The sequence below is a fragment of the Anolis carolinensis genome, unplaced genomic scaffold (assembly GCF_035594765.1).
Source record: "Anolis carolinensis isolate JA03-04 unplaced genomic scaffold, rAnoCar3.1.pri scaffold_18, whole genome shotgun sequence".
Classification (NCBI taxonomy): Eukaryota; Metazoa; Chordata; class Lepidosauria; order Squamata; family Dactyloidae; genus Anolis; species Anolis carolinensis.
In genome coordinates, this window is record NW_026943828.1 from 5,522,837 (window position 1) to 5,547,317 (window position 24,481).

The 24,481-nt window shown below is 45.8% G+C and overlaps 4 protein-coding genes across 5 annotated transcripts in view; 2 read left to right on the plus strand and 2 right to left on the minus strand.

Moving 5' to 3' along the window:
• Positions 1-24,481, plus strand: part of LOC134294681 (loricrin-like) — a 676,447-nt gene that overhangs the window by 289,803 nt on the left and 362,163 nt on the right. The window lies entirely within an intron of this gene.
• The window catches only part of LOC134294654 (zinc finger protein 658B-like), a 334,996-nt gene that overhangs the window by 108,186 nt on the left and 202,329 nt on the right, over positions 1-24,481 (minus strand). The window lies entirely within an intron of this gene.
• The window catches only part of LOC134294693 (gastrula zinc finger protein XlCGF7.1-like), a 43,739-nt gene that overhangs the window by 5,730 nt on the left and 13,528 nt on the right, over positions 1-24,481 (plus strand). The window lies entirely within an intron of this gene.
• LOC134294646 (zinc finger protein 420-like) lies at positions 17,119-23,118 on the minus strand. The gene has a single exon (XM_062966236.1). It carries the CDS (start codon positions 22,620-22,622, stop codon positions 20,997-20,999), a length of 1,626 nt encoding a protein of 541 aa, XP_062822306.1. The 5' UTR covers positions 22,623-23,118; the 3' UTR covers positions 17,119-20,996.

The window sequence follows — 24,481 nt, forward strand, 5'->3', positions numbered from 1 at the left end:
GCTCAATGCGGGCGATGGGTTCCCTTCCTCTCTCAACTCCTCGGCACCTCGAGGGTTCGCCTGTTCTTCCAGGAAGAGGAATTCCTTCATGGTTTCTCCTCCATCAGGGTTCATGCTCTCACTGGAGAGACCTTTCCTCACGGGATGAGCCGGAAAAAAAGGGAGTAAAAGCTTAATGTCCGTTCCTGGAAGGTGTAGGACCCAAGAAATAGGCTCACACCGCTGGTCGCAATGGAAAACTTTATTGAATCCGCCTTGCCAAGATGACTGCAAAAGCTTAATGTCCGTTCCTGGAAGGTGTAGGACCCAAGAAATAGGCTCACACCGCTGGTCGCAATGGAAAACTTTATTGAATCCGCCTTGCCAAGATGACTGCAAAAGCTTAATGTCCGTTCCTGGAAGGTGTAGGACCCAAGAAATAGGCTCACACCGCTGGTCGCAATGGAAAACTTTATTGAATCCGCCTTGCCAAGATGACTGCAAAAGCTTAATGTCCGTTCCTGGAAGGTGTAGGACCCAAGAAATAGGCTCACACCGCTGGTCGCAATGGAAAACTTTATTGAATCCGCCTTGCCAAGATGACTGCAAAAGCTTAATGTCCGTTCCTGGAAGGTGTAGGACCCAAGAAATAGGCTCACACCGCTGGTCGCAATGGAAAACTTTATTGAATCCGCCTTGCCAAGATGACTGCAAAAGCTTAATGTCCGTTCCTGGAAGGTGTAGGACCCAAGAAATAGGCTCACACCACTGGTCGCAATGGAAAACTTTATTGAATCCGCCTTGCCAAGATGACTGCAAAAGCTTAATGTCCGTTCCTGGAAGGTGTAGGACCCAAGAAATAGGCTCACACCGCTGGTCGCAATGGAAAACTTTATTGAATCCGCCTTGCCAAGATGACTGCAAAAGCTTAATGTCCGTTCCTGGAAGGTGTAGGACCCAAGAAATAGGCTCACACCACTGGTCGCAATGGAAAACTTTATTGAATCCGCCTTGCCAAGATGACTGCAAAAGCTTAATGTCCGTTCCTGGAAGGTGTAGGACCCAAGAAATAGGCTCACACCGCTGGTCGCAATGGAAAACTTTATTGAATCCGCCTTGCCAAGATGACTGCAAAAGCTTAATGTCCGTTCCTGGAAGGTGTAGGACCCAAGAAATAGGCTCACACCGCTGGTCGCAATGGAAAACTTTATTGAATCCGCCTTGCCAAGATGACTGCAAAAGCTTTTACTGACCCTCTTCCGCTTTCCCCCTCAGTATATGGGGTTGTTGCCTCCCCCCTCCTCCTTCTCCATCCACACCTCCCTTTCCTTTTGTCCTTTCCCACGTTTGAAGACCAGACCCTGTCATAAATCAGCCTATCCCGCCAAATGGTCTCCTTCCTCTGTCCTCTTGTAGTCAGGTTGCGAGAAGACCAGCTTTGAGGATGCTGTTCTTTATTGCACCCTGACATTGCGAAAGCCACCCACTGCACGACTATCAGATTCCTCCCAGTAGTCAAGTCAAGGAAGGGCTTCATGAGGACCACCGCTCCTCTCGATGTTCCTAAACCAGGCAATGCCAACTGGATGGCCCCCCACGAGGGTCAACCAAGAATGGGCCACTTGGAAGTCCCTGAACAGACTCAGAAGCGGAGTGGGCAGATCAAAGGACAAGGTGGCACGACCTGGAGGAATCCTCCACCTTGTGTGACTGTGGAGCAGAACTGTGATGACTCATGGGCCTTGTAGTCCCGTTCCTAGTGCTATTGTGGCAGACGAGGAGGAAAACATGGGATTTCCGCCGGTTCTGCTTGAATCGGAGCCTCTCCACCTGGAGGATGTTTGTCCTCAGGAAGTTAACCAAACAAGCCTTGGGCAGAATTCTCCCCTGTTTTCCCGAAAGGACAATTATAATAGAGATAGAGGAGCCAGGGAGGCAAATCGCCGGAGCCTGAGAATCGCTGCCAAACAATTAGCTGATTAGGTCTGCTTCCCTTGGGAAATTCTAAGGAGTCATGCATCTGGACAGAGTTGGGTTTCACTTCTCGTTCTCTAGGGAAAGTGTTCTGTTGGCGGGAAAACGAGACCCAATATAGGTGTTTGGCGCGAGGGATTCTTTGCGGAGTCAATTGATCAGCTTGAGGAGAGAGATCGTGTGTGGACTTCGTAACCCCAATTCCTTGTTTCCCGGATCAAGTTTCCAGCCTTGCCTTGTTTTCACGGACTTCCTTGGACTCTGTTCATGTTTCGTGTTTGCCTCGTTCCAAGCCTTTGATCTAGCCAAGAATCAAGTTATTTTCTAGCCTAGTTGTCAAGCTACATTGGACCTTAAAGACTCTGTCATTCCCCACACTATTGCTCGGCAAAGTGTGTGTTTCGGTCAAGTGGATTATAACTTTGGACTCTAATCTTCTATATATATAAAAGAGTGATGGCATCACGGCGACCCACAAAACAACAAAACTACAGGCCCCCCAACCTCAAAATTTGACAACACAACCCATCATCCACGCCTCTAGGTTGATACAACAAAAAGAAAAGAAAAATGAAGTCCTAATTTGAGAGAGAGGAATAATTGCTTTTATCCAATTGCTGCCAGTTAGAAGGCTAAGCTCCTCCAACTTGGTCTCCTAGCAACCCAATAAAAAATAATAAAAAACACTAAAAAATTAATACAATAAAATACTATAATAACAGAAAATAACTAAAAATAATACAAGAAAATAATAAAATATAATAAATAAAAATATAACTTACAATAAAATTAATAAAAAATGCAAATAACGTCAAATAAAAATTACACAACAATTTTTAACCAATACCACCACCACTTTGCCACAGCAACGCGTGGCCAGGCACAGCTAGTATCTTATATTGGACAATACATTTCTGGACTATATTTGACCTCATCTGGAAGGTCTGAACTTTATTCTTCACTTGTTTTTATTGACTATATATATTTCTATAATAAAGATATTAGATAGATTCTGGCCTCTGTGTAAGGTTATTGGTGCTCTGCAGCCTGGGTCCTGACAAGAACAAACAACTCCTATCCTTCCGTAGGAAGGTTAAAACTTGGTTATGGGGCCAGGCTTTTGAATAATAATTGGCAGCGATAATTATTATCATGTACGCAGAACTCAGTTGACAGACCCAGGGTTTTGTTTTTTTTAACTGAACACGTCTACCTATATTTTATAATGTGTTTTATCTTATAACTAGCTGTGCCCGGCCACGTGTTGCTGTGGCAAAGTGGTGGTGGTATTGGTTAAAAATTGTTGTGTAATTTTTATTTGACGTTATTTGTATTTTTTATTAATTTTATTGTAAGTTATCTTTTTATGTATTATATTTTATTATTTTCTTGTATTATTTTTAGTTATTTTCTGTTATTATAGTATTTTATTGTATTAATCTTTTAGTGTTTTTTATTATTTTTTAGTGTTTTTTATTATTTTTATTGGGTTGCTAGGAGACCAAGTTGGAGGAGCTTAGCCATCTAACTGGCAGCAATTGGATAAAAGCAATTATTCCTCTCTCTCTAATTAGGACTTTATTTTAGAATCATAGAATCATAGAATCATAGAATAGTAGAGTTGGAAGAGACCTCAAGGGCCATCTAGTCCAACCCCCCGCTAAGAAGCAGGAAATCGCATTCAAAGCACCCCCGACAGATGGCCCTCCAGCCTCTGCTTAAAACCCTCCAAAGAAGGAGCCTCCACCACGGCCCCGGGGAGAGAGTTCCACTGCCGAACAGCCCTTCTCACAGTGAGGAAGTTCTTCCTGATGTTCAGGTGGAATCTCCTTTCCTGTAGTTTGAAGCCATTGTTCCGTGTCCTAGTCTGCAGGGCAGCAGAAAACAAGCTCCCTCCCTCCTCCCTATGACTTCCTCTCACATATTTGTACATGGCTATCATGTCTCCTCTCAGCCTTCTCTTCTGCAGGCTAAACATGCCCAGCTCTTTAAGCCTCTCCTCATAGGGCTTGTTCTCCAGACCCTTAATCATTTTAGTCGCCCTCCTCTGGACGCTTTCCAGCTTGTCAACATCTCCCTTCATCTGCGGTGCCCAAAACTGGACACAGTATTCCAGGTGTGGTCTGACCAAGGCAGAATAGAGGGGGAGCATGACTTCCCTGGATCTAGACGTTATTCCCCTATTGATGCAGGCCAGAATCCCATTGGCTTTTTTAGCAGCCGCATCACATTGTTGGCTCATGTTTAACTTGTTGTCCACAAGGACTCCAAGATCTTTTTCGCACACACTGCTGTCAAGCCAGGCGTCCCCCATTCTGTATCTTTGATTTCCATTTTTTCTGCCGAAGTGAAGTATCTTGCATTTGTCCCTGTTGAACTTCATTTTGTTAGTTTCGGCCCATCTCTCTAGTCTGTTAAGATCGTTTTGAATTCTGCTCCTGTCTTCTGGAGTGTTAGCTATCCCTCCCAGTTTGGTGTCATCTGCAAACTTGATGATCGTGCCTTCTAACCCTTCGTCTAAGTCGTTAATAAAGATGTTGAACAGAACCGGGCCCAGGACGGAGCCCTGCGGCACTCCACTTGTCACTTCTTTCCATGATGAAGACGACGCATTGGTGAGCACCCTTTGGGTTCGTTCGCTTAGCCAATTACAGATCCACCTAACCGTAGTTTTGTCTAGCCCACATTTTACTAGTTTCCTTGCCAGAAGGTCGTGGGGGACTTTGTCGAAGGCCTTACTGAAATCTAGATATGCTACATCCACGGCATTCCCTGTATCGACCCAACTCGTAACTCTATCGAAAAAAGAGATCAGATTAGTCTGGCATGACTTGTTTTTGGTAAATCCGTGTTGACTATTAGCAATGACCGCATTTGTTTCTAAGTGTTTGCAGACCACTTCCTTAATGATCTTTTCCAGAATTTTGCCTGGTATTGATGTGAGGCTGACCGGACGGTAATTGTTTGGGTCGTTCTTTTTTCCCTTCTTGAAGATAGGGACCACATTCGCCCTCCTCCAATCTGCTGGGACATCTCCCGTTCTCCAAGAACTCTCAAAGATAATTGCCAGTGGTTCTGAAATAACTTCCGCTAATTCCTTCAATACTCTTGGATGTAGCTGATCTGGCCCTGGGGACTTGAATTCGTTTAGAGTGGCCAGGTGTTCCTGGACAACTTGTTTCCCTATTTGGGGTTGGATTTCCCCCAATCCTTCGTCCATTCCATGTTGCTGAGGTTGAAGATGGCTTTCTTTTTCTGAGAAGACTGAGGCAAAGAAGGCATTAAGTAGTTCTGCCTTTTCCCTGTCCCCTGTCGCCATCACCCCATCTTCTCCTTGCAATGGCCCTATCGCCTCCTTTTTCTTCCTTTTTCTACCAACGTAAGCAAAAAAGCCTTTTTTGTTGTTTTTTATGTCCCTGGCAAGCCTGAGCTCATTTTGCGCTTTAGCCTTGCGAACCTTTTCCCTACAGGTGTTGGCTATACGTTTGAATTCTTCTTTGGTGATTTCTCCCCTTTTCCACTTCTTGTGCATGTCACTTTTGAGCTTTAGCTCGGTTAGAAGTTCTTTGGACATCCATTCTGGCTTCTTTGCACTTGTCTTATTTTTCTTCTTTGTTGGCACTGTTTGCATTTGCGCCTTGAGTATTTCACTTTTGAAAAACTCCCATCCATCCTTAACTCCCTTGTTTTTTAATATCGGCGTCCATGGAATGCCGCTCAGTAATTCCTTCATTTTTTGGAAGTCAGCTCTCTTAAAGTCCAGAATGCGTGTTTGACTTGTCTTAGTTTCAGCATTCCTTTGTATTGCAAACTGCAGGAGCACATGGTCACTTGCCCCTAAGGATCCAACCACTTCAACTGTATTGATCAGGTCTTCCACATTTGTTAAGATTAGATCAAGAGTTGCTGATCCCCTTGTTGCCTCTTCTACCTTCTGGACCATAAAATTATCTGCAAGGCAAGTGAGGAATTTGTTGGACTTTGTACTCTTGGCTGAGTTTGTTTTCCAGCAGATATCGGGATAATTGAAATCGCCCATGACTACTATATCTCTTCTTTGTGCCTGTTTGGTCAGCTGTTGACAGAAGGCTTCATCAAGTCCTTCATCCTGACTCGGAGGTCTGTAGTAGACACCCACGACAAGATCTTTTTGAGTCCCGGTTCCCTTGATTCTTATCCAGATGCTTTCAAGCTGGTTTCCCGGATTACAGTCTTGCATTTCTTCTGCAACGTAACTGTTTTTGACATATAAAGCTACTCCCCCTCCTCTCCCCTTTGTTCTATTTCTGTGAAAGAGGTTATAGCCCTCAATGGTTAAATTCCAGTGATGGGAGTCATCCCACCAGGTTTCAGTGATGCCTATGACATCGTATGTGTGGTGCTGTGCTAGGAGTTGGAGTTCGTCTTGCTTATTTCCCATGCTCTGAGCATTAGTGTAAAGACATGTAAGCCCCTGTGACCTCCCCTCGAACTGTTTATTTGGGATTATTGTGCTCTCTGTACTTGCTCCTTGCTGTGTTTGTGCAGCCCTCTGTTTAGCCTTTCGATGGTTCCCTGTGGTCGTGGGTAATATAGTGTTCGCCAGGCTGTTGTTCCCCTCCCCCAGTGGATCTAGTTTAAAGTGCGCCTGATGAGGTTTGTGAGTCTGTGTGCAAAAAGATGTTTTCCTACTTGTGTGAGATGCACCCCATCACTTGCCAGTAGTCCATCCTCTTGGAAGAGTAGACCATGGTCAAGGAAGCCAAAATGCTCCTCTTGACACCATTTTCTGAGCCAGTTATTGACCTGTACTATTTTTCCGGCCCTTGTAGAGCCGTGTCCTACAACAGGGAGGAGGGATGAAAAGATCACATGTACATTATACAGTTTTAGCTTTGTTCCCAGAGCTCGTAAATTTGTCCGTCCGTCTATACTGCAGCATAATAAAGGTACTTGTTTTAAACTCTATTGGGCTCAGATTGGATCCATAGCGCTTCGGCAAAGTTCCCGGTATTTCAATCTATGTGAGCGGTTTGCTTTTCCGCTACATATAACTATATTAAACTGATTATATACATAGAATTGACACTGAATCAGACATGTGATACAATAAAGTAGTATTGATGTATCAAGGGCGTGTGTGTAAGAAACGGGAGTGTGTTTGTGTGGGTGTTTGTGAAGAAAGAAGAAACGGGCCTCAAAAGAAAACAGAGTTCACGCAAAGCGTGACATGGGACGGACTTGGGCGGTGAAGAGTGAGGCTTGTCGGCTCCAACGGGATGGGAGGAAGGGGCTGCCGCAGAAAGGCCGGGGGAGATGGCCTGAGGAGATGGAGCGGCCGCTGGAAGGCCGGAGCTAGCCTCTTGCCCCCCGGGGCTGGTGTGACCCACTTGGATCGGGGGGGGGGGGGAGCTGCACTCAAGGGAGTGTGAGATCCTGCCCCCTCTCTTCCTCCGGAGCCTGCTTCTTCCCCCAGAATGCTTGCGGGTTGGTCCTCTCTCTCTCCTTCCTCCAGGCTGGTGCAGGCAGAAGCTACAGAGAGTAAGGGATTTAGAACAAATTGTAAGGCTTGTCAGCTCCAACTGTGTTGGTGTGGGTTAGTCTTCTTTGAAAGAGAGCCCAGGCACACAAGGGCTGAAGATACCATACGGCTTTAATGTTCAGAATACAAGAGTCTGCTCCACTGCCCGTGTATATAGGCCTAGCTACAGTATCATCAGGAGCCTCTGGTGGCTCAGTGTGTTAAAGCGCTGAGCTGCTGAACTTGCAGACCGAAAGGTCCCAGGTTCAAATCCTGAGTGCCCGCTGTTAGCTCCAGCTTCTGCCAACCTAGCAGTTCGAAAACATGCAAATGTGAGTACTACATCAATAGGTACCGCTCCGGCGGGAAGGTAACAGCGTTCCATGCGGTCACGCCGGCCACATGACCTTGGAGGTGTCTACGGACAACGCCGGCTCTTTGGCTTAGAAATGGAGATGAGCACCAACCCCCAGAGTCGGACACGACTGGACTTAACGTCAGGGGGAAACCTTTACCTTTACCGTACCATCAATCACTCTAGAGTCCCTTTCCCCCCACCTCAGGGCAATTGGGTTTTATGGCTGTTTCATGTGTCCTGTCCTCCCTTTTGGCCCATGACCATGTGCTCTCCGTCAGTGCTCTGTGTCTGGAGAAGGCATGAGATGGGGATCATGGCATCAGATTCTGATGAGTTGACTTGGGTTCATTTGAGTCAAGTTGGGTTCACTTGACTTGAGTTGGGTTCCGTTGAGTTGTCCAAGATTTGAGTTGTATTCATTTGGGTTCTGATGAGTTGAGTTGGGTTCACTTGAGTTGTCTTGGGTTCCATTGAGTTGAGTTGGATTCTGATGAGTTGGGTTCCGATGAGTTGTCCAAGGCTTGAATTGTATCCAGTTGGGTGTAAGGCTTGTCAGCTCCAACTGAGTTGGTGTCGGTTAGTCTTCTTTTAAAGAGTACACACAAGGGCTGGAGATACCTACGGCATTATTGTTCGGAATATGAGTCTGCTCTACTGCCCGTTTATATAGGCTTAGCTACAGTATCAAATCACCCTGGAGTCCTGGCGCCTGGAGGTTGCCCATTCCCACCTTCCAGAGTCCCTTTTCCCCACCTCGGGGCAATTGAGTTTTATGGCTGGTTCGTATGTCCTGTCCTCCCTTTTGGCCCATGGTCATGTGCTCTGTGCCAGCGCTTTGTGTCCGGAGATGGCATGAGATGGGGATCACAACATGAAGCGAGGAACCAACAAGGCGTCTCTCACCTGGCAAGACGGAACGAGGGTCCAGTAAGGCGTATCCGAATGACAATGGTCAATAACGTGTGCAGGTGGGACCCCATAAGCTCTACAGCCTGAGATGGAGACTGTTTTGAAACCATGCCATAAGAATGGAAGGAACAGCACGTTCCCCGAAAGAAGGACTAAACTTTAGGGCATCCAATGCAGGGGCCTCAAAGATTCAGCACGCTTTCCGGACCTGTGACTACGGAGCGTCCACACCTGTCGGGAGAACCTGATCACCTCTTCCGGGCAGGGTCTGTGAGTGTGAGTATGGATGTATGCATGTGCGTGTGGGTGAGAGCTCTCTCTAGATGTGATTTTGATACGATTCTGATGTGATGATCAATAAATGTTACATGAAAAGTGTTAAAACCAAATTTGGTCTCTAAAAGCGCCTCACTGATCCCTCTGCTGCTGCTCAGTCGTTTAGTCGTCTCCGACTCTTCGTGACCTCATGGACCAGTCCAGGCCAGAGCTCCCTGTCGGCCGTCACCGCCCCCAGTTCCTTCAAGGTCGAGCCAGTCCCTTCAAGGACACCGTCCATCCATCTCGCCCTTGGTCGGCCTCTCTTCCTTTTTCCTTCCTTTTTCCCCAGCATCGTGATCTATTCCAAGCTTTCCTGTCTCCTCATGATGTGGCCAAAATACTTCAGCTTTGCCTCTCATCTCCTTCCCTGCAGTGAGCAGCCACTCGGCATTATTTCCTGGGGGATGGACTGGTCGGATCTTCTTGCCAAGGTCCAAGGCACGCTCAGGATTTTCCTCACGATTCCCTAAACACTCTGCATCCCCAGGAAAAACTGGTCTGCGAACACTTAGAAACAAATGCGGTCATTGCTAATAGTCAACACGGATTTACCAAAAACAAGTCATGCCAGACTCATCTGATCTCTTTTTTCGATAGAGTTACGAGTTGGGTCGATACAGGGAATACTGTGGATGTAGCGTACCTGGATTTCAGTAAGGCCTTCGACAAAGTCCCCCACGACCTTCTGGCAAACAAACTAGTAAAATGTGGGCTAGACAAAACTACGGTTAGGTGGATCTGTAATTGGCTAAGCGAACGAACCCAAATGGTGCTCACCAATGCGTCGTCTTCATCATGGAAAGAAGTGACAAGTGGAGTGCCGCAGGGCTCCGTCCTGGGCCCGGTTCTGTTCAACATCTTTATTAACGACTTAGACGAAGGGTTAGAAGGCACGATCATCAAGTTTGCAGACGACACAAAACTGGGAGGGATAGCTAACACTCCAGAAGACAGGAGCAGAATTCAAAACGATCTTGACAGACTAGAGAGATGGGCCAAAACTAACAAAATGAAGTTCAACAGGGACAAATGCAAGATACTTCACTTCGGCAGAAAAAATGGAAATCGAAGATACAGAATGGGGGACGCCTGGCTTGACAGCAGTGTGTGCGAAAAAGACCTTGGAGTCCTCGTGGACAACAAGTTAAACATGAGCCAACAATGTGATGCGGCTGCTAAAAAAGCCAATGGGATTCTGGCCTCATCAAGAGGGGAATAGCGTCTAGATCCAGGGAAGTTATGCTCCCCCTTATTCTATTCTGCCTTGGTCAGACCACACCTGGAATCACACTGTGTCCAATTTTGGGCACCACAGTTGAAGGGAGATGTTGACAAACTGGAAAGCGTCCAGAGGAGGGCGACTAAAATGATTAAGGGTCTGGAGAACAAGCCCTATGAGGAGCGGCTTAAAGAGCTGGGCATGTTTAGCCTGCAGAAGAGAAGGCTGAGAGGAGACATGATAGCCATCTACAAATACGTGAAGGGAAGTCATAGGGAGGAGGGAGCAAGCTTGTTTTCTGCTGCCCTGCAGACTAGGACACGGAACAATGGCTTCAAACTACAGGAAAGGAGATTCCACCTGAACATCAGGAAGAACTTCCTCACTGTGAGAAGGGCTGTTCGACAGTGGAACTCTCTCCCCGGGGCCGTGGTGGAGGCTCCTTCCTTGGAGGCTTTTAAGCAGAGGCTGGATGGCCATCTGTCCGGGGTGCTTTGAATGCGATTTCCTGCTTCTTAGCAGGGGGTTGGACTAGATGGCCCATGTGGTCTCTTCCAACTCTACTATTCTATGATTCTATGATTCTATGATCAAAAGAATAGGAACCCTTTGGGTTCGTAACACTGGTATTATTATTCTATTACAGTAGAGTCTCACTTATCCAACATAAACGGGCCGGCAGAATGTGGGATAAGCGAATATGTTGGATAATAAGGAGGGACTGAGGAAAAGCCTATTAAACATCAAATTAGGTTATGATTTTAAAAATTAAGCACCAAAACATCATGTTACACAACAAATTTGACAGAAAAAGTAGTTCAATACTCAGTACTGCTACTTAGCACCAAAATATCACAATGTATTGAAAACATTTATTACAAAAATGCGTTGGATAATCCAGAACGTTGGATAAGTGAGACTCTACTGTTTATATTATTGTTATATCACTATATTCTATTATTGTATTTTATTATTATATTATTTATTATAGGATTATTCTATATTATATTCTTTATTTTTCTATTCTATTTTCATATTATTATATTGTTCTGTTGTTTCTTCATTCGGTCCCTTCCGACTCTTGGTGACCTCCTGGACCAGCCCAGGCCAGAGCTCCCTGTCGGCAATCACTGCCCCCAGTTCCTTCAAGGTCAAGCCAGTCACTTCAAGGATACCATCCACCCACCTTGCTCTTGGTCGGCCCCTCTTCCTTTTTCCTTCCATTTTCCCCAGCATCGTTCTCTTCTCCATACTTTCCTGTCTTCTCATGACGTGGCCAAAGGGCTTCACCTTTGCCTCTCATCTGCTTCCCTCCCGTGAGCAGTCAGTCGGGCCTTCTTTCCTGGCGGATGGACTGGGTGGATCTTCTCGCGGTCCAAGGCACTCTCAGGACTTTCCTCCAACACCACAGTTCTTCCTTCGCTCAGCCTTCCTTATGGCCCAGCTCTCTCTCGCATCCATAGGTTACTACTGGGAATACCATTGCCTTAGCTACGTGGTCTTTCGTTGCCAGTGTGATGCCTCTACGTAAAGGGAAAGGTTTTCCCCTGATGTTAAGTCCGGTCGTGTCTGACTCTGGGGTTGGTGCTCATCTCCATTTCTAAGCCGAAGAGCCAACGTTCGTAGACGCCTCCAAGGTCCTGTGGTCACTGGCATGACTGCATGGAGCACCAATGTTACATTCCTGCCGGAACGATACCTATTGATCTACTCACATTTGCATGTTTCCGAACTGCTAGGTTGGCAGAAGCTGGGGCTGGAATGGTCACTACCCTCACCCAAACCCCTCCAGTCATCAAATCTCGGCCTATCAGGTCTGTGTGCCAAGTTGGGCCCAGATCCCTCCGTGTTTGGGTTCACGGTGCTCTCTGGATGGAGGTGAACTACAACTCCCCCAAATCAAGGTGAATTCCCCCCAAAGGCCTCCAGTATTTTTGCTGGTCACGGGGGTTCTGTGGGCCAAGTTAGTTCCAGGTCCATCGTTGGTGGAGTTCAGAGGGCTCATTGGTTGCAGGTGAACTGTACATCCCAGTCCCTACAACTCGGGGCCAATTCCCCTCCAAACCCACCAGTGTTCAAATGTGGGCCCATCAGGTCTGCAGGCCAAGTCTGGTCCAGGCTCATCCGTGTTTGGGTTCACAGTGCGCTCTGGGTGGAGGTGAACTACAACTCCTCTGTATCCCCCCAAAGACCTCCTGTATTTTTTGCTGGTCATGGGGTTTCTGTGGGCCAAGTCTGGCCCAATTCCACCATTGCTAAAGTTCAGAGTGCTGTTAGATTGTGGGTGAACTATACATCCCAGTCCCTACAACTCATAGAAACCATGGTGAATTCTCCCCAGACCCCCCCCCCCTCTCTAGTATGTTCTGCTGCTGACCAGTTCCGCTGTTTGCTGTGCGCCATAGAAAAGGATAGGATGTAGAAGGGAATTGGCATGGCCCCGCCCACTGCCTCTCCCTTAACCCTTTCCTATTCTTTCCTGTGGCACACAGCAACTGGAGATTGAGGTTTGGGGAGTCCTGACCCTGACTGAGAGGAGTCGTAGGGAGTGGAACGTATAGTTCTGCTGCAATCCAAGAGCCCTGTGAACGCCAACAACGAAGGGCCTGGGACTCACTTGGCACACAGACCCAACACGGCCACCTTGGCATCCCGGGCCGGGCTGTGGTGCAGCCGGTTAGTAGCCATCTGCAATAAATCACGACTGACTGAGAGGTTGTGGGATCGAAGGCCGGGTCAGATTGAGTTCCCGACCATTAAGAGCCTGGCTCACGTTAGCAGCTTGAATGACAGTTGCATCTGTGGAGTAGGGCCCGGGCTGTGGCGCAGGCTGGTGAGCAGCCAGCTGCAACAAATCACTCTGACCAAGAGGTCATGAGTTCGAGGCCAGCTCGGAGCCTGCGTTTGTCTTTGTTCTATGTCAAGGCATTGAATGTTTGCCTTCTATGTGTAATGTGATCCCTTCGGGGTGAGAAGGGCGGAATATAAATACTGTAAATAAATACATAAATAAATAAATGCATTCTAGGTACCGCTTTAACACGGCTGTTCTGTTGTGCTTTTGAGTAGACAAGTCTGTTATAACCTGGTCCATGTCTACACTGAAACTTGCCCTGCTCACTTTTGAGTTTGATTCCCGTTCAGATTCATCTTCCTTACCGGTTGTATCTATTTGATGTATGTCCTATTTGTAAACGGACACTCCCTAAATCAGTTTTAATTATCGCCCAGATGTGATCCTATATTGGACCTTTAATGCCCGGATGATTGTTTAACATTTTAACTTTGTCGATTTTAACTATGACCTGTTTAAATTGTTTTTAAATTGTGTTGTCTGAGGTCTAAAGTGTTATTTTATGATTTTATGTGATTATATTGGGCTTGTTCCCCGTGTGAGCCGCCCCGAGTCCCCTGCTGGGGAGATGGAGGCAGCATACAAAAATAAATTTATTATTATTATTATTGACACAACAACATTGTATGACACAGCAAACAAGATAGATATGCTGGATTTCGTGTCACAAAATCACAAGTCAAACACTTCCCAAGTGTCTAAGACTGTGTGATGTATTTTCAGATGATGCACGCAGATCCCAGTCGGGTGGCCTTTTGCAGTTGGCAGATTGTGAGTTTGTCAATGTCTATTGTTTCCAAATGCCGGCTGAGATCTTATGGCACGGCACCCAGTGTGCCCATCACCACTGGGACCACCTGCACTGGTTTCTGCCAGAGTCTTTGAAGTTCAATCTTGAAGTCCTGAGAGCGGCTGAGTTTTTCCTGTTGTTTTTCGTCAATGCGACCGTCACCTGGGATGGCGACATCAATGATCCAAACCTTTTTCTTTTCCACAACTGTGATGTCTGGTGTGTTGTGTTCCAGAACTTTGTCAGTCTGGATTCGGAAGTCCCACAGTATCTTAGCGTGCTCATTTTCCACGACCTTTGCTGGTTTGTGATCCCACCAGTTCTTTGCTGCTGGCAGGTGGTACTTGAGACATAAGTTCCAATGAATCATTTGGGCCACATAGTTGTGCCTCTGTTTGTAGTCTGTCTGTGCGATTTTCTTACAGCAGCTGAGGATATGATCCATGGTTTCGTTGGTTTCCTTGCACAAGTCTGCATTTTGGGTTATCAGCTGATTTTTCGATCTTGGCCTTAATTGCATTTGTTCTGATGGCTTGCTCCTGGGCTGCAAGCCTTCTGTCTCCTTCTTCAGGGTCCCATTCATGGTCTTCTCCTTATCAGCTTTTCCTTCAATTTTGTCAAGGAACTTTCCATGCAATGTTTTGTTGTGCCAGCTGTCAGCTCTAGTTTGTAGTGCGGTTTTCTTGTACTGATTCTTTGTCTGCTGTGCTTTGAGGAGTTTCTGATTTTTGACTTCAATCAAAGCAGGTTCTTCACTTTGCTTGACATCTTCTGCCAGGGCATGTTCTTCTTCTTTGACTGCTTGCTTTACTTGTAAGAGTCCTCTGCCCCCTGATCTTCTAGGCAGATATAGCCGGTCAACATCACTGCGAGGGTGCAGTGAATGATGAATGGTCATGAGTTTTCTTGTTTTTCTGTCCAAATTGTCCAGTTCCGCCTGTGTCCAATTTATAATGCCAGCAGTATATCTTATGACAGGTATGGCCCAGGTGTTTGTGGCCTTGATGGTGTTGCCTCCATTGAGCTTGCTTTTGAGAATTTTTCTGGCCCTTTGTGTGTATTCTTTGCTGACCACAGTTTTCACATGTTCATGCTTGATGTTGTCCAGCTGTAATATGCCCAGATATTTATAGGCCTCTGGCTGGTGACACTTTATTGTTTGGCCATTAGGCATATTCATGGCCTCACTTTCAATGATTTTTCCCTTCTTCAATGCCACTGTCGAACATTTGTCCAAACCAAACTCCATGCTGATATCAGTGCTAAAAATTCGGACAGTGTTAGTCAGAGACTGGATTTCAGTTTCTGTTTTCCCATACAGCTTCATCATCATCATCATCATCATCATCATCATCATCATCATTATTATATAATTATATTATGATAATGGATTTCCTGTCCTGCCCTTCCTCTGGTCCTGGCCCATCAGTGGAGCTCTTCTTCCCTCCCTCCCTGGATGGCTGTTCCGTGCCTGCAGGGGGCGCCATGGAGACCTTTGTGATGCGCTGCAGCATCTCCCTCTGAAGGCCATTCCCTTTGGAAGCTCACTTTCCCGTTCACAGCAGGAAGGAAGGAAGGCAGTCGCTGTCTCTCTCTCTCTCTCTCTCTCGGTTCTTGCTCCTTGCCCGTTGCTTTTGCAGACTGTCTCTGTGTCACCCGGTTTGGTCCACATCCCGGTGAGTCTTCTTCGCTCCTCGTGTGGGGAGGAGGGGAGGAGCAGAGGGACCTAGACGGGGGGAGGGTGTCCCTCTTGGTTCTCTTGGACCTCTCAGGGGCCTTCAATATTGTAGACCACGGTCTCCTTCTGGGATGCCTCGTGGGAATGGGGCTTGGGGGCCCCGCTTAGCAGTCCTTCCTGGAGGTGTTGTTGGGGGACACCTTCTCGGCCCCACAGCCATTGCTTTGTGGGGTCCTGCAGGGTTCAGTCTCAATGGCATGGCATTTGGGGGCCTGCTGACCCCTTTGGCTTTACTCTGTAGGGACAAACGGGACTCTGTCTCAGCCGGAGCGGTGTCTGGGGTCACGGCAGCCTTTGAGGCCTCCATTGGAGGGACGCTCTTCAGTGCGGAAGAAGGCTTTTTTTTCTGGAACTGAGGCCTCGCCTGGGAACTGGTCAGAGTCCCAAACAGGAAACGGTATCATCGTCATCATCATCATCATCATCGTTGTTGTTCTATTTAAATATACTTGGAAATCAACCCTTTGAACAAGTGATATTCACTAGCATTCATGTAATGGCACACAGGGAACTCAGCTGCGGGACTGAAGAATCATGTCTTTAAACTGCCGAGGATAAAGACATGCCAGTACAAACATATATTTGGTTGGTAGCAGAGGATGGTTGTTTTGCTCTTGAAATTGCAGTTGCACAAAAGACAAGACACTCTCTTGAAACCTCTTAGTTAAAATAGGCACTCAGAGATCAAAAACAAAGTCTTCTTTGAAAAATAACTTATCTTGTTTACACACAAACACCTGTTATTAATCACCAATCAGGCACATTTCTGATTGAGTTCGGTTACAGGTATGGTGTAGCTTCTCTGTGTTGAGTACACAGGGCATCAGTCTGCATCAGTAGTCCATCGTGAAAGTATAGTTGTACTCACTGTGTAGTGGAATCAGTGGAGTCCGTTGAGACACGAAGCCAATGAAGCAGGCAGACAAGACACCTTGGGTTTCAAGGAGAGGCACCCAGAGCAGTGTCCCTGTTGTCCACCCTCCGCCCCAAACAATCCTGGAGAACTTCATCTGGAGATCTCAAGATGCTCTGGACAGCTAGCTGGCTTCCCAGGATCTGTTTCCCGAGACAGGAGCCACCTCGGTCTGCCTCCTGGAGAGGAGTCCCATTGCGTCTTTAAGAGGAAGGCCTTTGTTTTGGGAGAACCTTTGGTGGTTCCCGAAGGGAGGGGAAGGGGCCATGAGGAATCCTGACCCCCTTCTCCAAGATGGCCCCCGCAGTGCCTCCTCCTCAGAACGAGGCCTCAAGGAGGAGCCATGAATGAGCAGCTTCCATCTGCACCAGGAGCAAGGCTTTTGTGATGCCAATGGCTTCCGATTGTCCTCTCCAGAGGAAGCCAAAGGCCCCGAATGTGACGTGGAAAATGCCCCCTGGGCTCATGTGAGGATGAGGTCCGGAAACATGAGATCCGAATGGAGTCCCACAATCCGAAAGGGACTCCAAAAAGGCGTCTTGCCCAACCATGCAGGAACACACCAATGGTTTAATAAATTTCTTTATTTAGATAAACCAAAACAAAACAACATCAACAACAAGAGATTAAAAATACTGTTTCTAGAATAATACTACTTTATCCTATATATAAAAAACCCAATTACTACATACGATCTGTGTTATCTAATGTAAGGACCTGGCATTCTCTCTCTGGTTGTTATCTTCTCTCTGTTTTCTATACCCGTTTACTGAAAAGCAACCCTTGGTACGTCCTTTCTCATATAGTAACAAACTTCTAGTCCCAAACAAAGAAACGGTGATGGAGATTTGGCCCCATCGTTGTTGGAGGAACACAATCAACGGGCCCCGGTCTTTCTTAAGTGAGAGATTTCTCCTCAGTCAACGTAGTAAGCCTCTTCATTCCCACAAACTCACTTGTTTTCTTAAGCCAATCATTTTCTGACAGAATCACATTTTCGTAAGCCAATCATTTTCTGACAGAATCACATTTTCGTAAGCCAATCATTTTCTGACAGAATCACATTTTCGTAAGCCAATCATTTTCTGACAGAATCACATTTTCGTAAGCCAATTATTTTCTGACAGAGTCTTTCCATCTTTAAGTGGAGGTCATTCTTGCTGCCGTCCTCACCTATAGCAATCTCCTCCCACATTTCCTATTAAGTTGTTCATCTCACATCCCAAGCAGATAAGAGTTCAGGTTTCATTTCAAATTTTACTTTAACCATTTCTTCTAAAATCATATGTATTTGTGCCCAGTATTTCTGGGCCTTTTTACCTGACCACGACACATGATAAAAAGTGCCCACATTTCCCTCCACTTTTCCAACAATCTAGAACTGTTGTTACAGATCTTCGCCATCCTTTCTGGTGTCAAGTATCATCTAAACATCATGTTATAAAAAGTATTTTTACTCAGTGTAAATTCCACACTCTTTGTCCAGACCCTTTCCCATTGTTCCCTTTGTATTCGTTTACCAAAATGTTGTGCCCACTTGACCACACAATCTTTCACCTCCTCCATTTCATGTTTCAACAAAAGTTTATACAACTTAGCAATAACATGGTCATCTCCAGAGTCCAAAACAGTTTCAAGTTACGGTATATCAATAATATCAAAACTTATTATCAAATAAGTTTTTATCCACTTTAAATCCGTCTGTAGGGAAACCAATGTGCTGGGAAGTTTCTGGACAGTCATTCCTCGTCTTTGTTCTATGCTGATGATTATCCAACGCCATAGTTGATGCTTCACTGACAGCCATCAGATGAACTTGTGGTGATCTCACAAAGGATCTCCAGGCCACTGTATCCTCCCGTCCTGCTCAGGCTTTGCAAAGCCAAGGCAGCGGCCAAAGCGCCTTTGACCGAGTCCATCCAACTGTAAGACCCTTCTCTCCCGTGGCCATTACAGTCTTCACACCAGCATGATGCAGCACTTGGACTATTGACTCTGGAGACCAGCGTTTAAATCCCTGCTCAGCTACAGAATCTCTGACCTGACCTTGTCCCAGTCACACTCTCTCAGCTTTAGAAGCAGGCCAGGGGAAACTTCTCTCCCTAATGAATTAGCATTAACAAATCTACGAATAATGCTTGAAAGGCTCTGATGTTTAGTGGTTGAGAGCAAGCTATTCTTGACTACCTCATCCAGGGCAGAAGCAGCGTGGCTCTCAAGCTCCCTTTTCATTGCCCGGATCTTATGCCTCTGTCTCACTGAGCCCAAATGAGGAAAAATAATACCTTGCCTGACATTAACAAAGCCAACACCTTGACAAACTGTGGGCCTGTCACACTCACAATGGCCTTATTCTTCTCCTTTTGCTGTATGACTTCTAATATCTTTGCCTAATAGAAAAGCCAACGGAACTTTGAAATCTTGCAGGGTATATTTTGGTGCCTTTATAGTAGGCCCAATAAACCCCGTTTGTGGATTTGGGGTGTTACTGTATTTCACTACCATAGTCAGCTGTGTGAACAACCCTGGGATATATGCTTGTGAAAATAAAGCCGAGTAGCTGCGCTGCCGAGCTCAACTGAAGGGTTGCTACTCAATTTATTGATAAGCCAGCACAAATTGAGAACGGGATAATTCATGTGAGATAGGCAGAGGAGGATTTACATAATCCCGGCTGGCAGGCAGAAGTTCTGGGGATGCGAATAATGCACAATATCTATAATAATGCAGAACAAAATGTATGTGTATATATACACTTAAAAACTCCCACAAATTATAATACAAATCAGGATTCTACAACTCTATATTAGAGTACTTCTCATCAAAAAAACAGCTTTCAAAATATCATCAACAATGGTACAGTTTCCATGTCATAATCTTAACACAGTATACTATTGAAGGACATAAAGAGACAACCAAGTCCATATTGTTCCTGGAGTTGCGTGGAATCTTAGGCCATTGTCAGTTGAAGTAAAGATTTTCAGTCTCCAAAATAATAGTTTTTATGTTCAAAGGAATTCTTCGTTTGGTTTGCAATGCCAAGAAATGGTACACGTTCAAAGGAATTCTTCGTTTGAACGAGCTTGTTATAGAACTCCACTTCAAACAGAGCCAGTGTTACTGATAAGAATCATACTGAGTACAACTTGATTAAAACACAACACCCGAGTTAGTGATAACGAAACAAGGGGAACAACCCGGGAGACCTTGTTGTGTGTGTATCATTTCTTGGCATTGCAATTCAAACTCCAGGAACAATATGTACTTGGTTGTCTCTTTATGTCCTTCAATAGTATACTGTGTTAAGATTATGACATGGAAACTGTACCATTGTTGATGATATTTTGAAAGCTATTTTTTTGATGAGAAGTACTCTAATATAGAGTTGTAGAATCCTGATTTGTATTATAATTTGTGGGAGTTTTTAAGTGTATATGTACACATACATTTTGTTCTGCAGAAGTTCTGGGGATGTCTCCTTTCTGCATCACTGACAGGATAACAATCAACTCCAGAGCGATGCGGCCATCCTTAAAGGCAAAATAAATTGGGCAATAAACTCCACATGGGTCTAAAATCACATCTATCTGCCACTCCAGTCTCAGAATTTTTAACCTTTCTAAATTTGCCACCTTTTTAGAAAATATTTTTTAAGTAAAAAACAGTAATATTGCATAAAGGACATATTATATAATGTATGATGCTAAACTTATGTGGCTAACTAACTAGGTACTACAACAAAGAACAAAGCTAAATTAGAAACAAATATCAACAAAACACATACAGTAGAGTTTCACTTATCCAAGCCTCGCTTATCCAAGTTTCTGGATTATCCAAGCCATTTTTGTAGTCGATGTTTTCAATATATCGTGATATTTTGGTGCTAAATTTGTAAATACAGTAATTACAACATAACATTACTGCGTATTGCACTACTTTTTCTGTCAAATCTGTTGTAAAGCATGATGTTTTGGTGCTTAATGTGTAAAATCATAATCTAATTTGATGTTTAATAGGCTTTTCCTTAATCACTCCTTATTATCAAAGATATCCAAGCTTCTGCCGGCTTGTTTAGCTTGAATAAGTGAGATTCTACTGTACATACATAGACACAAACTACACCAACAAACAAAAAATAGACAAGAATGGATCTATTTCTATAAACCTCACACTCTCTATTCATTGTTTTTTATACCGTATGATTCTACTCCATGTAGACAATCCTATACAAGCACACTTCTGCCTTCGGTACCACTTATTCTCATTCATAAATCTGACACTTGACATATGCCCCTATTGTTGTCATGAAAAGGCCTGTGATGTGAACGTAGATTTCCATTGTAAGTGAAGATTTTTCAACACTCCAGGCATTTATAAGGTTTCTCCCAGTGTGCGTCCTTTGATGTGTATGTAGACGTGGTTCCCGAGTGAAGATCTGTCCACACTAAAGGCATGTATAGGGTTTCTCCCCAGTGTGAGTCCTTTGATGTGAACGTAGGCCTGAACTACGAGTGAAGCTCTGTCCACACTCCAGGCATTTATAAGGTTTCTCCCCAGTGTGAGTCCTTTGATGGGAACGTAGGCTTGAACTACGAGTGAAGCTCTGTCCACACTCCAGGCATTTAAAGGGTTTCTCCCCAGTGTGAATCCTATGATGTGAACGTAGATTTGAACTACGAGTGAAGCTCTGTCCACACTCCAGGCATTTATAGGGTTTCTCCCCAGTGTGAGTCCTTTGATGTGAACGTAAACCTGAACTACGAGTGAAGCTCTGTCCACACTCCAGGCATTTATAGGGTTTCTCCCCAGTGTGAGTCCTTTGATGTCTACGTAGATGTGAACTATACATGAAGCTCTGTCCACACTCCAGGCATTTATAGGGTTTCTCCCCAGTGTGAGTCCTTTGATGTGAATGTAGGCCTGAACTATCAGCAAAGCCTTGTCCACACTCCAGGCATTTATAGGGTTTCTCCCCAGTGTGAGTCCTTTGATGTCTACGTAGGCCTGAGCTTTGAGTGAAGCTCTGTCCACACTCCAGGCATTTAAAGGGTTTCTCCCCAGTGTGAGTCCTTTGATGTAAATGTAGACTTCCATTACAAGCAAAGCTCTGTCCACACTCCAGGCAGTTATAGGGTTTCTCCCCAGTGTGAGTCCTTTGATGTCTACGTAGGCCTGAGCTACGAGTGAAGCTCTGTCCACACTCCAGGCATTTAAAGGGTTTCTCCCTAGTGTGAGTCCTTTGATGTCTACGTAGAACTGAACTCTGAATGAAGCTCTGTTCACGCTCCAGGCATTTAAAGGGTTTCTCCCCAGTGTGAGTCCTTTGATGTCTACGTAGGCCTGAGCTATGAGTGAAGCTCTGTCCACACTCCAGGCATTTAAAGGGTTTCTCCCCAGTGTGAATCCTTTGATGTGAATGTAGGCCTGAACTACGAGCAAAGCTCTGTCCACACTCCAGGCATTTATAGGGTTTCTCCCCAGTGTGAGTCCTTTGATGTCTACGTAGACCTGAACTATGAGTGAAGCTCTGTCCACACTCCAGGCATTTATAGGGTTTCTCCCCAGTGTGAGTCCTTTGATGCGAACGTAGACCTGAACTCCGAGTGAAGCTCTGTTCACACTCCAGGCATTTAAAGGGTTTCTCCCCAGTGTGAGTCCTTTGATGTGAACGTAGACCTGAACTCCGAGTGAAGCTCTGTCCACACTCCAGGCATTTAAAGGGTTTCTCCCCAGTGTGAGTCCTTTGATGTCTACGTAGACCTGAACTATGAGTGAAGCTCTGTCCACACTCCAGGCATTTATAGGGTTTCTCCCCAGTGTGAGTCCTTTGATGCGAACGTAGACCTGAACTCCGAGTGAAGCTCTGTTCACACTCCAGGCATTTAAAGGGTTTCTCCCCAGTGTGAGTCCTTTGATGTGAACGTAGACCTGAACTATGAGTGAAGCTCTGTCCACACTCCAGGCAGTTATAGGGTTTCTCCCCAGTGTGAGTCCTTTGATGTCTCTTCAGCTTTCCATGCTGAGTAAAGCTCTTTCCACATTCGATACATTTATATGCTTTCTCCTCCATGTCAGCAGTGTTATGTACATTTAATTCCAATAAGGACACTTGATTCTTGTTTTTCCCTTTCTGATTACTCACAGCAGTGGGTTCAAATTACAGGAAAGTAGATTCCATCTGAACATTAAGAACTTCCTGACTGTTAGAGCTGTTCAGCAGTGGAACTCTCTGCCTCAAAATGTAGTGGAGGCTCCTCTGGAATCCTTTAAACCAAGGCTAGATGCTCATCTGTCAGGGGTACTTTGCACTTTTCCTGCACGGCAGAGGCCTGGACTGGGTGCCGCATGCAGTCTCTTCTGACTCTATGGTTCTACTCTAATCCAAAGTGAATGTAGGAATTCTGCAGGATCAGCCCCTTGAGAGGAATCCTTTTTCCTAGAGGACTGGTTTCCTTACTGCAGTTTGGTTTCCAAATGCCTTAATATCGACTAGAAGTTGTTTCGTTTCCCATCACGGCAGGGGTGGCTCCAGAGAACTCTCATGTCCTGGTCAAGAAAGAAGAAACAAAAGGTTAGACATTAAGCCGCATACCTCTGGCTCAAGGAAAACGAAGCGAAAAAGGAAAGAAGAAAGGAAAGATGGAAGGGAGGAAACACAGAAGGACGGGATGAGAGAAGGAAGGAATCACGGAAGGAAGGAACTGAACCCCTTTCCCCATCTTGGAGGGCCACACCCATTTCACTGGGTCAAACCCAAACGTGGTTAAAGGAATAGAAGGCAGCCAGGCAGGCAGAACTCCTTCCAACATTCAAGGGTGTAACATGTTCTGGATATTAGGTTTCCGTGAATTACCAGCATTGTGCTAAATGCTGAGCATGTCAGTATCTCCCATGCCACAGGGACTCCCAACTCTGCTTTCTCAGCATCTCAAAGGGTCACTCCTGCCACATTTCCCAAATGAATCTTCCAAACTAACAAGGACTGGCTAATCCAAAACTACCTTGAGGTTTGTTGGGATGTTCACAAAATGAGTCCATGCTGAACTATGTTCCATCCAGGCCATGCATTCCCTCGTAGAGCCCATGATGAGATGCAAAGACAGGCACAGCTCCAGCCACAAAGCCTCCTTCCTGCCAGCTCCCTTCACCTTTGCCCACTTCCCCCTTTTCTTCTTTTTCCTCCATTCAGGGGAAGATTTTCAGCAACACAAGAAGAACTAGTCGCTCAGATTCGTTCCGATTTAGATGCTGGCCTTGTTGCAATGCCAGGTGAGGTAACCGAGGCATCTGTCTGTTCGATCTTGTGGGATTCGTTTCAGTTTGTGCAGCCTGATGATGTGGACAAGATTCTTGGAGCGGTGAGGGCGACCACCTGTGCCCTTGACCCTTGCCCATCTTGGCTTTTAAAACAGGCCAGTGGTGGGTTGGTTGATTGGTTTGCGAGAATAATTAATGCCTCTTTGGGGCAGGGTAGATTTCCATCTAACCTAAAACAAGCGGTGGTGAGACCTGTCTTGAAGAAGGCCTCCCTAGATTTGACCAACTTGTGTAACTACAGACCAATCTCCAACCTTCCATTTTTGGGCAAGGTCTTGGAGCGGGTGGTTGCCTCTCAGCTCCAGGGATTCTTGGATGATACGGATTTTCTGGACCAATCGCAGTCTGGCTTCAGGCCTGGTTTCAGTACCAAGATGGCTTTGGTCGCCTTGGTGGATGACCTCCGCAGAGAGCTGGACAGGGGGAGTGTGACCCTGCTGGTTCTCTTGGATATCTCAGCGGCTTTCGATACCATCGACCATGGTATCCTTCTGGGACGTCTCTCTGGGATGGGCCTTGGGAGTGCTGTTTTGCAGTGGCTTCAGTCCTTCCTGGAGGGGCGTTCCCAGTTGGTGAAGCTGGGGAACACCTGCTCGGACCCCTGGCCATTGT

Excerpts from the sequence above, each read along its gene's own strand:
- LOC134294646 (XM_062966236.1), bottom strand. The coding sequence starts at position 22,622 with ATGGAGGAGAAAGCATATAAATGTATCGAATGTGGAAAGAGCTTTACT.